The sequence below is a fragment of the Zootoca vivipara genome, chromosome 5 (genome assembly GCF_965207765.1).
Source record: "Zootoca vivipara chromosome 5, rZooViv2.hap1.1, whole genome shotgun sequence".
Taxonomy (NCBI): Eukaryota; Metazoa; Chordata; class Lepidosauria; order Squamata; family Lacertidae; genus Zootoca; species Zootoca vivipara.
This window is the reverse complement of record NC_142588.1, coordinates 20,325,697-20,340,534: the sequence shown is the minus strand read 5'-3', so window position 1 is coordinate 20,340,534 and position 14,838 is coordinate 20,325,697. Positions and strand designations below refer to the sequence as shown.

The 14,838-nt window shown below is 42.2% G+C and overlaps 1 protein-coding gene across 1 annotated transcript in view; it reads left to right on the top strand.

The window, feature by feature from the left end:
- The window catches only part of OGDHL (oxoglutarate dehydrogenase L), a 64,800-nt gene that overhangs the window by 32,933 nt on the left and 17,029 nt on the right, over positions 1-14,838 (top strand). Inside the window, exons 13-16 of the mRNA XM_035137810.3 lie at positions 1,207-1,309; positions 2,278-2,406; positions 4,838-4,988; positions 8,383-8,510. Of these exons, the coding sequence (XP_034993701.3) occupies positions 1,207-1,309; positions 2,278-2,406; positions 4,838-4,988; positions 8,383-8,510 (511 nt within the window). The remainder of the gene's footprint in view (positions 1-1,206; positions 1,310-2,277; positions 2,407-4,837; positions 4,989-8,382; positions 8,511-14,838) is intronic.

The following is a 14,838-nucleotide window of genomic DNA, read 5'->3' as shown; positions in this document are numbered from 1 at the left end:
GACTGGTGACTGGGAGTGGCCGCCAAGACCATATAACACTGGTCCTGAAAGACCCACATTGGCTCCCAGTATGTTTCCGAGCAGAATTCAAAGTGTTGGTACTGACCTTTAAAGCCCTAAATGGCCTTGGCCCAGTATACCTGAAGGAGTGTCTCTACCCCCATCGTTCTGCCCAGACACTGAAGTCCAGTGCCGAGGGCCTTCTGGCGGTTCCCTCACTGCGAGAAGCAGAGGGCCTTCTCGGTAGTGGCACCCGCCCTGTGGAATGCCCTCCCATCAGAGGTCAGAGAGATAAACAACTACCTGACATCTAGAAAATACCTAAAGGCAGCCCTGTTTAGGGAAGTTTTTAGTCTGTGATATTTTAATGTATTTTGATGTGTGTTGGAAGCTGCCCAGAGTGGCTGAGGAAATTATTACAGTATTATTATTATTATTATTATTATTATTATTATTGGCAGACCAATGATAGAAAAGTGCAAGGATCTGCTGATTTGGTGACCATGATACCTATCCCCACCCTCTGGTGATCTTCCCTTCCCTGGTTTCTAAATTCATGCCATGCTTTGTAGGAACTCGGAAATCCTTGTTCCTCCCCAGAGTCCTGTGAGCAGGCTTGTACAAGTGGCTTCTGCCCAATATCCTCCTAATTCTCCTCACTCCCAGTGTAATATATATATATATGGACCCAGGTGGCGCTGTGGTTATACCACTGAGCCTAGGGCTTGCTGATCAGAAGGTCGGCGGTTCGAATCCCTGTGACGGGGTGAGCTCCCGTTGCTTGGTCCCAGCTCCTGCCAACCTAGCAGTTCAAAAGCACGTCAAAATGCAAGTAGATGAATAGGAACCGCTACAGCGGGAAGGTAAACGGCGTTTCCATGTGCTGCTCTGGTTTGCCAGAAGCGGCTTTGTCATGCTGGCCACATGACCTGGAAGCTATACGCCGGCTCCCTCGGCCAATAATGCGAGATGAGCGCGCAACCCAAGAGTCGGTCACGACTGGACCTAATGGTCAGGGGTCCCTTTACCTTTACCTATATATATATATATCTGCGGTAAAAAACTAATTGTTTGTAAAGGTGACTAAGGGATTGTGCTAGGTATAAAAAACTTGAATATTACTGCTTTGATGGAATTTAATTTTCCCTGTCCCTCTGCATTCCTGCTGTGGTATTTGCCACATGACGTTTTGCCCCTATTCTACAGGAAGAAATTGCAAAGTACGATAAGATTTGTGAGGAAGCTTATTCTCGATCCAAAGACAATAAAATCCTACACATTAAGCACTGGCTTGATTCACCTTGGCCAGGTAGGAAGTGTTGCTGTAAATCTCATTGGCTGCATTTCGATGTCACAGTAAAACATGGTTTATTGTGATAGGAGGGAACGTGGTTGTCTCCCCTTTCCCCTTCTCTGCGGTGGCTGCGAGATGCAGATTGCAGGAGGACAAATCTCGGCTGCAGCCTATAGTTTTTCTGAGGGAGACAAGCTATGAGCCTGGGTCTTGACATAACACTAAATCAAACCACGCCTTAGCTGCAGTTAGCAAGGGGGCTGCAGTTTCGGCTGTGAGTATTCACATGCTTGCACATTTATGCTTACCCATGGTGTGGCTTAGCATTTCATGAGAAATAGGCCTATGTCAGCTTCCCCTTTCTGATTTGCCTTGCTGTTTAAAAACCACTGCTGCAGCAGCTATTTTGCCCCCCCATTGCTTTTTAACTGTACAAAAACTTCTGTCATATTTAGCTCCTCAAATGACCCTCAAATGATGCTTTTCTAGGTGTACAAACAAGTAAAATTGAGGGGGGGCTGGGAGCTGGCTCCATACCAGCATTTTTAAAAAGCAAAAGAAAAGAGAAGGCATTTGTTCCTTTCCAAGAGAGTTGGGTACATTTAACCTCTCTATTTCCCCAAATTACTCTTGGCAGTTCAGGGTTGGCCTGAAATCCCCATTCCCAATTTGGCAGATCTCCAAACTGGAATAAAGTTCCATTTTAATATGCAAACAAATGAGCCATAAAAAGATGTACCCTCCCTCTCCCCTGCCCCCAGGAACTCCAAAAACTACTACAAATGCCTGTTTAGCACTCTGGCCAGGCAAAAAGGAACACTTTTCTTAAGGGCTGGGGGTGCAATTTAGCATTTGGTTCCAGGTCACCCACTTGTGTGTTTCTAAAAGGGGACTTTATTACACAGGATGGGATTTTTCTAAACAAGCAGGATCTTTCTGGAAAAAGTTTCTGTACTTTTTCAACATGTCTCCCCATGTTTCAGGTTTTTTTAATGTGGACGGAGAACCAAAGAGCATGACTTGCCCTCCAACTGGAATTCCTGAAGACATGCTGATTCATATTGGAAATGTAGCCAGCTCTGTGCCTCTGGAAGGATTTAAAATACACGGAGGTGAGAACTTAATTCTTACTATATTTCCAGCACTGGCTTCCTTTTTCTCTAGAGATGCAACGTTGACAGGAGGATATTTGCTAGTTGCATGCTGATTCTCCCTGTCCTGAATTTGGAACGCCGTCTGTTTCCTGAACAGAAGAAACTTCTTCCCTTTCATATCCCTTTCCATTAAAAAGTAGTGTTTGCTGTACATACTACAAGTGCACAGCATTACCAGCTAGGAGTTTGTATGTTTCTCTTTTTTGTTTAGGCTTAATGCTCCTACAAGCAGCATTAATGAGTTTTGCTAATTATTATTTTCAGCCTTATTGAATTGAAGCAATCATGAGTTTATTGTTAACTTCAGTGGTCTGGCAGACATTGTGCAAAGGACTAGGGAAGTTGTGGGCACTTGAATTAGTGTTAAATTAATAGTACCAGTGCTTGCATTTATGTGAGGGGCTTCTTTAGTTGTAAAAACATTCTTTAAAGAAAAATGTTTCAACTGATGCTTTGCACAACACTTAAAAGTGATGAAAATGTAGAAGAAAAGGTGGACGTTGGGCAGAGGTTGGAAAGAGAGAGGTTCTCAAGGGAATCAACAAGATTTGAGGGATTACATATCATTGTTAAAAATGCCTCTGCAGAGATTTTTGCCTCTGGAAGCCAGTGTCTGAGTCTTCCTGCCAGAGCTAGCAAATTACATTTGCTGCATGGTCTGTAACCTGCATTGATTCATTCTCTAACGTGGGTCACATTATGAGCTGTGTGAAATTTGAATAATGTTTTTGATGATCACATCTGTCTTTCTTTTATTTATTTTCCTTCCTCTGAGATTGATCAACAGGGGTTGTTTTATACAATTAAAATTCCTGAGACGTTATTACAGCAAAGCTTTCAATTACACATCTTCAATGTTTTGTTTTCAAGTGGCATGTAATTAACATACACTTTCTTATTAAATCAAAATATCATTATTCATTAGTAAGTATCTGGAGAAATCCTTGTATACAAAGTGTAGCTTCTAGTTCTGTCCTCTGTTGCTATGCATTGATGTGTAAATATTTTATTAAATATGCACACATGTTCCTGAAACACTGAAAAGTAACACGATGCTTAGAGTGAACCATCTGCTTGGTGCCTCTAATTTTTAATAGGCAATTGTTAGGTTGATATGGATTTGATGTATCAACCATACTACAGTTTTGAAATTGCTTTATTCATAAAATAAGTGAAATATTGCTTGCCAAAGTCATTCAGCAAAATCTTATTCATGAAACAGCACAGCTAGCTATGCAAGACTTTTCATGAATAAGACAGAAACTTTGCCTGTCATAAAAATACAGTATTGAATTAGGCAAGGATTTGCTTATTCCATGAATGAAGCTGAGGATGTGGTTAATTCATGTATTAGACAGCTATTTGACTATATTATTTCATGAATAAAGCAGGTTCTCTCATATATACAATGAAGGGTTTTGAATAACTAAAAAGTGGAACAAAAAGCAGGACACTTTCAATATTGGAACTTGCTTATGTAAGGGAGTATAAGTTTTCCAAGCCTTCAGTCTTACGGTACTCTAGTAACATTCTTAAAAAGAAATAGAGTATGCTAATAACTTGAGGTGTAAAAGTATACCACCGTTGATGGGTACAATAAAAGAGGTATTCAGTTTTAGTGTGTGATTAGCAAGCAGGAATTGTGACAGTTAAAAGTTTACCTATGGAGCAGTGTAGGTGGAGAGATAAATTATTAAGACCAAGAACTGAAATAGAGCTGGAGCTTAATTGTGTGAAATGTTATCAATATAAGGACAATGAACTTGTGGTTGAATTGAATTGTCTGGATTGTGAATGACTATCAGAAGTATTCAGAAGGGAGGAAAATCAAAGAGACATTCAGGTCACCATTTAGTTATCAGTATTACATCCTCTTTTCCGTTTTCTTAGTGCTCCAGTCTTCATCTTGGGAATGGAGGAGGAAAAGTATTTGACCCCCTGCTAAATTTGCCCGTTTGCCCTCTGACGAAGAAATGACCAGTCCATAATTTTAATGGTAGGTTTAGTGTAGCTGTGAGAGACAGAATAACAACAATCTCAGTTCGTTACATACAGTGAAGATACCAGGTAGCCTGACATTTGGCTGGTTGATAGGGGATCAAATACTTATTCCACTCATTATAATGCACATCAATCTCTGACTTTTGTCTTCTGGGTTTCTGGGGTTTTTTCTGTTGTTATTCTGTCTCTCACAGCTACAATAAACATACCATTAAAATTATGGACTGGTCATTTCTTCATCAGGGGTCAAACGGGCAAATTTAGCAGGGGATAAAATACTTTCCCCCCTCACTGTATTGGTATCCTGGTAATGGTTTTTTTTTTTTTTTGCTAATTGCAGTCAGTAATAGTCAGTAATGCTACTTTTCTCCTTCCTCTCCCCATTTAGGACTTTCTCGGATTTTGAGAAGTCGACTGGAAATGACAAAGAACAGAGTTGTCGACTGGGCCTTGGGGGAATACATGGCTTTTGGGTCTTTGTTGAAGGAAGGTATCCATGTCCGACTAAGTGGGCAGGATGTAGAAAGGGGCACTTTCAGGTGAGTTGTATAATACGGCTGCTGGCCATCTGGTAGAAAATGTCATACAGATTTTGCTGTGAGTTAATGCTAAACTGGGTCGCTCTGAAGGATGGATGTCTTGCTGTTTGTAACAGGTAATATGTTAAATGCTATAGGGGAATGCACATGTAATTGCATGAGGTAGTTGAGTATGAACATGAATTTGAATTAAGAAGTAATTGCAAAAGCTCAGGAAGAGGTGTTAGGGAGGGCTACTGCGATGGTGGAAGGAAAGAGATCAGGCAAAGAAAAACAGGTATATAATACATGCTGCCTTTCTGTTTCGGTTTACATCAGAGTGGCAGGGGGGGGTCTCGTCATTTGAGCAGCCCATGACCTCCATATATGCTGCCCAGGCTTGTGTCCTGGAGAGATCACTCGGGTGCTACTAACGCAGCAAAAACAACATGGGAGGCAGAGGTTAAGAGTTACTGGTCTCTGCAGCCACAGCAGGCACTGTGATTCTCCGGAATGTTGGCTTCACCCCCGGAGGCGCTTTCCATTGTCTCTCGAGACAGACAGATGCCCACGACAACATCATGTTTCAGGGTGAAAGGTTCGAGTGGGAAGGAGAATGAAATTGAATGACAGGAATCTGGAAGAGGGACACTTCACACTGCAATCTTTTGTCGCAACAGGGCAGCACATAGCTGACACAAAATACAATCATAATACAGCAGTAATTAAAATTATTTGATTTTATACTATAGCAAACCTGTTTACTGAGTACCTGTCCTTAGATAGCCAAAACAGCACCATCCATACTGAAGACTGGATGTATCGGCCGGTGTAGGGGAGTTCTAAGATTTGCAGACGGGGGAAAACATTTTTTTGGGGGGGGGGACTAAGATCAGGGGGGAACCCAAAACAGCTAGGAGCAGTATACTCAGTGACCACAGAACCTTGTCTTTTTGTGGGAGGAGGGATAATAAAAGTGGGGGAGGGAAAATAGAATGGAATGTCCAGACTATGGCATGGTTGGCTGGAACCCATGGAGAAAGAGCCCATCATATGCTGCAATAGATCCCATTTGGACCCACTGAACTATTTTCTCTTTCAGTGTGCTCATGCAGGTTGGAAGATTTTTGACTTTTAGAGCCAATCTGTACATTATTTGGATCAATGATCTGTTAGACTGAAATGAGCTACAGCAGATCAGACTGCATATGGGAGATTAGGGACTACATATGGGAGAACGTACTTTTTTTAATGGTTACCCACCGCTTGCTTCCGGAAACCATATGGTCTAGAGTCCCACCATATTTGCCTACTGTCTTTTGCTACACGAAGTGTAGATCGTTTGCTAGAGGCATTTTATGGGGAAAGGGGTCGACAAAAATGGCCACCTCCATTGCACTTCTGTCGTTGTCGCGTTTTAACCTTCGGCACACCGTTGGCTCCTGTTTTATAACATTAACTAGTTTCTATTTCGAGTGGTGAACGGTTCTTGCTAAGATGCTTTAGAAGAACAGAATTTCTGCTTGCAATTTGTTCAGCTTCGGCAGGCGTGCACCACAGAATAGCTATTATCAGGGTAATAGCCCTTCTTCCTTTAGTGGTGGTAGAGCTTGAACATATTGGTGTGTTTCACTCAGTTAGTCTTGCTCAGGGAGTTAATGGATTACAGTAATTACTTCAGTCATCTCTGTTTTGATAATGTTCCTTAGTGCACCATTCTAATGCTGATTAATGGAACTCTAGAGGGCACTAAGCAGTGAGCCGATGAAGGGTGGGCAACGAGGACCGAAAGATGCAGCTCTTTCAAGACTTGAACCTGAGAAGTGCTCAAGGAGCTGAAAGCCGGTGCACAATACAGGCTGCGCATGACTCAAGGCACGAGGAATAGAATTTCACAGCTAATTATAATTTGAGCGAAAGCAGCCCTGTTGTGTAATGGCTTCCACACTTCATATTTTATGGAGTGTAACTGCATGCCACTAAAAGCTTCATGCATCGCACAGCAACAATTGCCAAGTTATCTGCAGCAATGTCAGCCTGTTGTCAGAAGTTAATACTTGAGATATTGAAGAGCTTTAATTTAAAATAACAGTAATGGTTAATCCCTTGCGACTGCCTAGATGCAGTGAATGGTAGTTTCCATACTGGATGCCACTGTTGATTTTTTATAAATTTAGCTGTAGCTTTAATCTTTCCAAACGTGTGGAAAATAATATGAGAGACTTTGTGTAATGGGGAAGGGTGTGAACTGAGAAATACCAGATTCAAATCTAAGCTCAGCCAGAAACTCACTTTGTGGCCCAAGACAAGCCATCATCTTCCAGTCTCTCTCTTTTTTTAAGCAAAATAAAAAAAATTCCTTCAGTAGCACCTTAAAGACCAACTAAGTTTTTATTTTGGTATGAGCTTTCGTGTGCATGCACACTTCGTCAGATACACTGAAACAGAATCAACCAGACCATTATGTATATTCAGAGGGTGGGGGGGTGGGAATGGATGATGGACTGATAGGAGTGGTGAACCTGTTGATGGCTGTTAACGACTGCTGATGACCGCAATCTGTCTTTTTTTAAGGTTTACGTTGTATTTATTTATTTAAATATATTTTTTTTAATTAAATTTTCTGTTTTACAGTTTAGAATATTCATTTAAACAACCTTAACGTATCATTGACTTCCCTTCTTCTCTTTCCATGGTTCATTTTGCACAACATAAATCCCTGCATATTTTACATAAACTAATCCATTCAGTACACTCGTACCTTGGATCCCGAACGCCTTGCAAGTCGAACATTTTGGCTCCTGAATGCTGCAAACCCGGAAGTGAGTGTTCCGGTTTGCAAATGTTCTTTGGAACCCGAACATCCGATGGGGCTTCCGTGGCTTCCGGTTGGCTGCAGGAGCTTCCTGCAGCCAATCAGAAGCTGCGCTTTGCTTTCCGAACATTTTGGAAGTCAAACAGACTTCCAGAACAGATTCCGTTCAACTTCCAAGGTACAAGTGTATTCCATCCATCAAAACTTATGTACACTGCTGAATTTATCTTAATGTTGCCGTTTTCAAATGTACGCAAAACTGCCCCCCCCCCAATATTCAGTAAACATTTTCTAGTCTTCTTTAAACGTATGTTCTTCTTGTTCTCTGATTCTATATGTTAGGTCCGCAAGCTGCGCATATCCCATCAGTTTAAGTTGGGACCTCGCTCGCGTTCCATTTTGGGGCTAACACCATCTCCCAGTCTCAGTCCTCAGCCTGCAAATGGCTATAATACCAAGCTGCCTTGCTGGGTGATTGTTGTAATAATTCCGAAGAACTCTGAACATTCGAAAAGTGTTCTGTGTGTGCTCTTGCCACAGTTTCTTTTCCTAAAAATATATTTTCTTAAAACGTCATTGTGTTTTTAAAAATCTTTGTAGCCATCGCCACCATGTGCTCCATGATCAAGATGTTGACAAGGGGACCTGTGTTCCTATGAATCATCTGTGGGAGCAGCAAGCCCCTTACACCGTATGCAATAGCTCCCTTTCAGAATATGGGGTCTTGGGTAAGTTTGGCGGTTTTTTATTGGATTACTTGAGTACTTTGAGATTACATAGAACTATATACCATACTTTCCTGTGGATCAGACGAGGGTTCTTTACTCTAAAATAAAGTTTAAAATTGGGGGGGGGGGTTTCGTCTTATACATGATAAATAACAAGATGAAAGATGAAAAAATAATTTTTAATAATGCCAGAGGCACCTTTAAGAACAACTAAATATAAGCTTTCAAGGTATGAGCTTTCGTGTGTAATACACACTTCGTCAGATCCTCTGAAGCAGAGGTCGCTTCAACCTTATAACTGTTGATGACTGTTATGGCAGTTGGTTCCACAGGGAAGGGCAAGGGATTTTTAAAGGGATAGATGACCAAAATTAGCTTCAGTATGTATACAGTGGTAACTCGGTTTAAGTACACAATTGGTTCCGGAAGTCTGTACTTAACCTGAACCTTTCCCATTGAAAGTAATGGAAAGTGGATTAATCCGTTCCAGACAGGTCCACAGAGTACTTAAACTGAAGTACTCAAACCGAAGCATACTTAAACCGAGGTATGACTCTAATGGGACATGAATCCAATATCTCTATTCAGAACAGGTCTCTACATAAGTCTCTCCACGTCTTATACATGGATAGTGCAGAGGGTGTGTGTGTGTGATTGGTTGCAGCCGCCAGCAGGATCTTGCAATTGGGTGGGTGAATGGTGTCTGCTGCAAGGGCTGCTTTTTATTGGCTGCTGCCTTGTCAATTTGGTGTGCGTTGCTTGCGATTGGTAGTGTTTGTCAGTTAGGTGACAACTCTGGGCCATCTCCTCCCATTTTCTTTAATTTTAGTCCCCCCAAATAGGGGGGCTTATCATGGGGGTGTCTTATAGACGAAAAAGTACGGTAGCTTTGCTTATTAGGGTCAGCATTGCTATGAGTGTATCTGAATCTATACACTTGGACCTTTGTCTTTATTTTTTAAAACTGTGACCTCACTTTTCGGATAAACAAGCAAATGGATTATTTTTGCAATATGCTTGTCAATATTGGGCTCCACGCGAATTGAAACTCTTGAAATTTTTCATTCGCTTTAGCACGGGTTTCTTTATTGTTGAAGGTTGGGGAAATGAACTCTCTGCATTCCTTCTGATTGCAAGTCATTTTAAATAGTAATTAGGGAAGGACATTTGTCTGCAAGGCAGCATTTTTGAGAATTACCACTTTGAAAGAGAGAGGGAGATTATTAATGTTCCAATATGGTATAGACCAATAGCATCTGATCCAGAAATTCCTGCTTCATGTTTTATATACTACCTTTCATTTTGTTTTCTAAATTCATCCCATCATAAACACAAGTAAGCACAACTCCAAAAAGAGAGAGAAGAATTAAGCCCTGAACTTGAACTTCAATTTGCGTAAACAAGCAAAATGATTCTGTCATTTTAGGAATTCCCACTAGTGTCTTAGATTGCAGCTAATTAAGTAAAAATGAATTGAATAGCCCTGCATGATGAAGCTTCAAATTGTTTTTCTGGCAGGTGCACAAGCAGGGAGCTGGCACCTGTTCAGAGCTGCGAGTCAGTGCTGAGCTACTATTGAACCACTAAAGAGCACCAAGTGTATAATAGTTCTACTAAAATGTTATTCTTGCTGGACTAATTTGCCACAGGGATAAATCCACTGCAGTCTAGGTACTCTGCAATGTAAAAGAGGATTTTTGGGAAAAAGGAAGAATTATGTTAAAGATAATGGAGAAAAAAACCATCCTGTTTAGCTTGCATTCCTTCCTGTAAACTGGCTACATCACTTACTTTGTAATTTTAATGATGGGGATTCTGTAGACAGGGCCAGCCTTGTATTTTGCCAGTCATCAGCTTGCCCATGCTGAATAGCAGCTGCTCCTGTTTAAAAATGTGTGGCAAACTGCCCAGGAATAATCAAGGTAGAGTAATGCCACAAAAACATAGCTTACCATTTTAGTTTTCTTCCCCATATTGAAAATGCAGCCATTTTTTCCCCTTTCCACGATTACTGTTAGAAAGAATCTTAAAACCTAATGGCAGTCACCTCCTTATTGGTCTTCACTGAGAAATATAGGAGGAGACCTGTTCAGAAGAGTGAAGAAGACATTACAGTAAATGAAGTGCTACCTTGCCATTTCAAAGCACTTTGGGTGTTTTGTTATTTGTTTTAAATACCAGCCTGAGAACCCTTGACTGATGACAAATCATGTTGCATTAAACTGCAGCTTAATTAATTTTAATTGAAAGACTCTTGCTCTTTCTGACAGTCACACAACTTGCTGTCAGGGAGAAGGGGGAGAGATAACATAATATGAAGTGCAAGCTGAGGCTGCTTCTCAACACCTCTGTCTGTCAGAGTGACACATGAAAACAAAGATGAGAGGGGAGGCACCAAGAATTGGACTGGTCACTGTTTCCTCATCTGATGATTCTGTTACCTGACGTTCTCAGAGCATATTAGCAACATAATATTTGTACCATCATTGGACTCCACCTTTAGTGATTTTCTACTAAAGAACACTTGCCTGATGGGATTGCATCACTTATAAAACCCCAAATTATTTTAAAATCTGTTAGTTAAACCCATGTGAGTGCCTGGAGGCGGTTGGAGGATGGATGGCGGTTAACAGATTGAGGTTGAATCCTGACAAGACAGAAGTACTCTTTTTGGGGGACAGGGGGCGGGCGGGTGTGGGGGACTCCCTGGTCCTGAATGGGGTTACTGTGCCCCTGAACGACCAGGTGCGCAGCCTGGGAGTCATTTTGGACTCACAGCTGTCCATGGAGGCACAGGTTAATTCTGTGTCCAGGGCGGCTGTCTACCAGCGCCATCTGGTACGCAGGCTGAGACCCTACCTGCCCGCAGACTGTCTCGCCAGAGTGGTGCATGCTCTAGTTATCTCTCGCTTGGACTACTGCAATGCGCTCTACGTGGGGCTACCTTTGAAGGTGACCCGGAAACTGCAATTAATCCAGATTGTGGCAGCTAGACTAGTGACTGGGAGTGGCCGCTGGGCCCACATAACACCGGTCCTGAAAGATCTACACTGGCTCCCAGTACGTTTCCGAGCACAATTCAAAGTGTTGGTACTGACCTTTAAAGCCCTAAACGGCCTCGGTCCTGTATACCTGAAGGAGCGTCTACACCCCCGTTATTCAGCCCAGACACTGAGATCCAGCACCGAGGGCCTTCTGGCAGTTCCCTCATTGCGAGAAGTGAGGTTACAGGGAACCAGATAGAGGGCCTTCTCGGTAGTGGCACCCGCCCTGTGGAACGCCCTCCCATCAGATGTCAAGGAAATAAACAACTATCTGACTTTTAGAAGACATCTGAAGGGAAGTTCTTAATGTTTGATGCTGTACTGTTTTTAATATTCGGTTGGAAGCCGCCCAGAGTGGCTGGGGAAACCCAGCCAGATGGGCGGGGTATAAATAATAAATTATTATTATATTATTATTATCAAGATCCAGAAATAACTTCCTTCTTTGTAAACTATCAGTTCCTGTCCATACACACATACCACCAATGTATTGTTTCAACCCTAATGTCACCTCCCACCTGAAGGTCAAACTAAAATATTTTTGTTTTGTGGGGTTCCAGCCCCTCTTTTCGGAATAACTGGGTTGAGACCAATTGCCAAAAGTAACTTCCACGTGTGGAATTGTTTCTTAAAACTGTACCTGTAAGGTCAAGGAAACATTCCTGCATTGTGGAATTATTTACGACTTGGGAGACCTGCCCTATCACTGGAAATCATAAGGGAGAAAGCAGCTGTTAGTCTGTCTTTTAAGGTATTGCTTAATTTAGTGGTTTTGGACAGTGTGCTGTTATAGTAGAGTTAGGAGAAAGGAATTAATGTATTGTCAGTTTGAAGATACAATTTAAATCTACAGGGCAATCTTTAAGACTAGCCAGAATATAAGTATTGAAATCTTTCATCCTATGTGTACTTCAGTAGGATCTTTGACTGAGATTAAATTTCCATTTTTATATTGACAAAGCCAGATTTCCCTATTCTAATATAGTAGCATGTGTGTGAATAAGGCTTGAACAAATGAGCCATCTTGGGTGTTTCCTCATCCATGTCACCCAATCTGGAGAAAAAGTCTTTGAATGCTTCTTTAAAAATAGAATTGGACTCAAACCTATCCAGGAAAGCCTATTTAGCGCCTCCCTTTATTTAAATAATACCTTAAGGAACTTACAAGAAGAGCTACAAAAGATTTTCACTATTTCAGCAGATGATGACACAGCATGACAATTAGGATGGTTTTTTTTAAAAAAAATTTTTAAAAAATAAATCTGTCTTGTTGGAAATGAGCATTAATAGCATGAAAGAGTATGAATCTCTGTCAGAGAGTCAGTAGTACAGACACATTGAATGAAAGGTTAGAAAGCTAGTATGTCGTGTTTTCTAACTTTTTGGCAGAGGGAAGCATAGAACATGTGCTGCAGTTTACAGATGGGTTCTTTACAGAGTTCAGCACCACAGAAAGTGAGCAGTTTATTGACATACCTTCATCAAGATCTGGCTGAATGTCTCGAATACAATTAGCATCAGGATAGCACATAAAAATTCACATTCTCTGCAAATGAAGTCTGCCTGTGCATTCATGTATGGACATTATAAGTGCCACATTGCTGCACATAATCAGACTATTCAGCATATTTGCCTGGCATCAGGAATGTTACTCTGGGTTGCAAAGTTGTCGTTTTGCCCTCACTCGCCGCCTCTTCTGATAGACATCTAGCACAGGACTGGGGGAAACCTCCAACCTGAGAGCGGGATGCACCTCCAACTTTTAATTAATTTCTGTTCCAGGAATTTTGAGAGATCCCTTGAACATTGAGTTTGGTGGGTATAGCAGTTCGTCAACGCCAAGCCCAGTGTAAAAGGCAAGGATTTTTTCCAGTGGTGTCTAGGAGGAAGTTGAACAGTGCTGTTGAAGAAGGCAGCTCTGGACCAAGACTGGCCTTGGGGGAAAACAGAGGGAAAATGGAGAAGGAAGAGGTTAAGAAGACACCATTTTTGTAGGCGTGAAAGAGCAAATCCTGACCCATTACCGCCCATGTGGTGCTCACTATGACAGTCGCCGTCGACTGGGAGTTCTGCTTGCTCCACCCATCATGAGGTCAGGCAGTCATAATGTTGGCTGGGTTTCCAACAAAAGATTAAAAATACATTAAAACATCAGTTATTAAAAACTTCCCTAAATGGGGCTGCCTTCAGATGTCTTCTAAATGTCAGATAGTTGTTAATTTCTTTGACATCTGATGGGAGGGCGTTCCACAGTGGGGCGCCACCGCCGAGAAGGCCCTCTGCCTGGTTCCCAGATTTAATAAAGAAATAATGTAAAGATAATAAAAGTGGTAGGACATGAAAGAAAAATGGAGAGTAAGCAAGGCTCTCTTCATGTTAGTAACAATGAAAGGTTTCTGTCTCCATCCCCATTTCAATATCTGTCATGAAAACCCACATTGCATGCTGTGATCCTACATACACTTCCTCAGGAACAAGTTGTATTTCAATGCAATCTCATTACTTCTGTGTAATTTAGTAAATCCTACTAAAAATGTTTGTGTTTGGGGAGGGGGGGCTTACCTGCTAGAGCCCAACAACCAGCACCGCCTGATCATTCAATAATGTTAGGGATTGTCTCATTTTTATTTTAAATTTTCGGTTCTGTCGCCCTAGGTACAGTGGGATTGCATCTTATGCAAGGGTTAGGTTCTGGGCAGAGATACACAAAGTTGCTTATTGTCCAGGAGCCGTAGACTCCCTGGATTGCTGCTTTCCATCCCAGCTGGGACACTAGACTGCCACCTCTCTCTTTTCCCCTTTGGTAACTCTAAATGCTTGCTGTGGGGCTGATTCAAACCACCCTTTCCTTGCTGTCAGCTCCTTGCCTGGAGAGCAACTGCCACGCCACGGCTGCCACACCCTGCTGGGATTGACAGTGCCCTTCCCTACTGAAAAGACAGCTTTCCTCCGGAGATTGAGCCAAAGCCACCTAAGCTGGGAGAACGGAAACTTTCCCCGGTCAGCCGGAGCACGCAGTGTTTGACCAATGCCAAGGGGGGGGGCAGCCATGAAACCTCTGTTGCCATACACATGATGCATCAACCTCTAGCTCTGGGACTGTGGAGGAGCAGGAAGAGGGAAGAGGCCAAGGCAGAGGAAGAGAAGCCATGCCAAGTGGCTTACCCGAGTTTGCTTTCTCCTCCCCCCGCCATCCTTCCTTCTCTCCCCACCCTCCACAAAGCCCCCTCCCAGCAGATGCTGGTGGGGTACCACTGTTCTCCTGTCTCTACCCACTTCTCCCC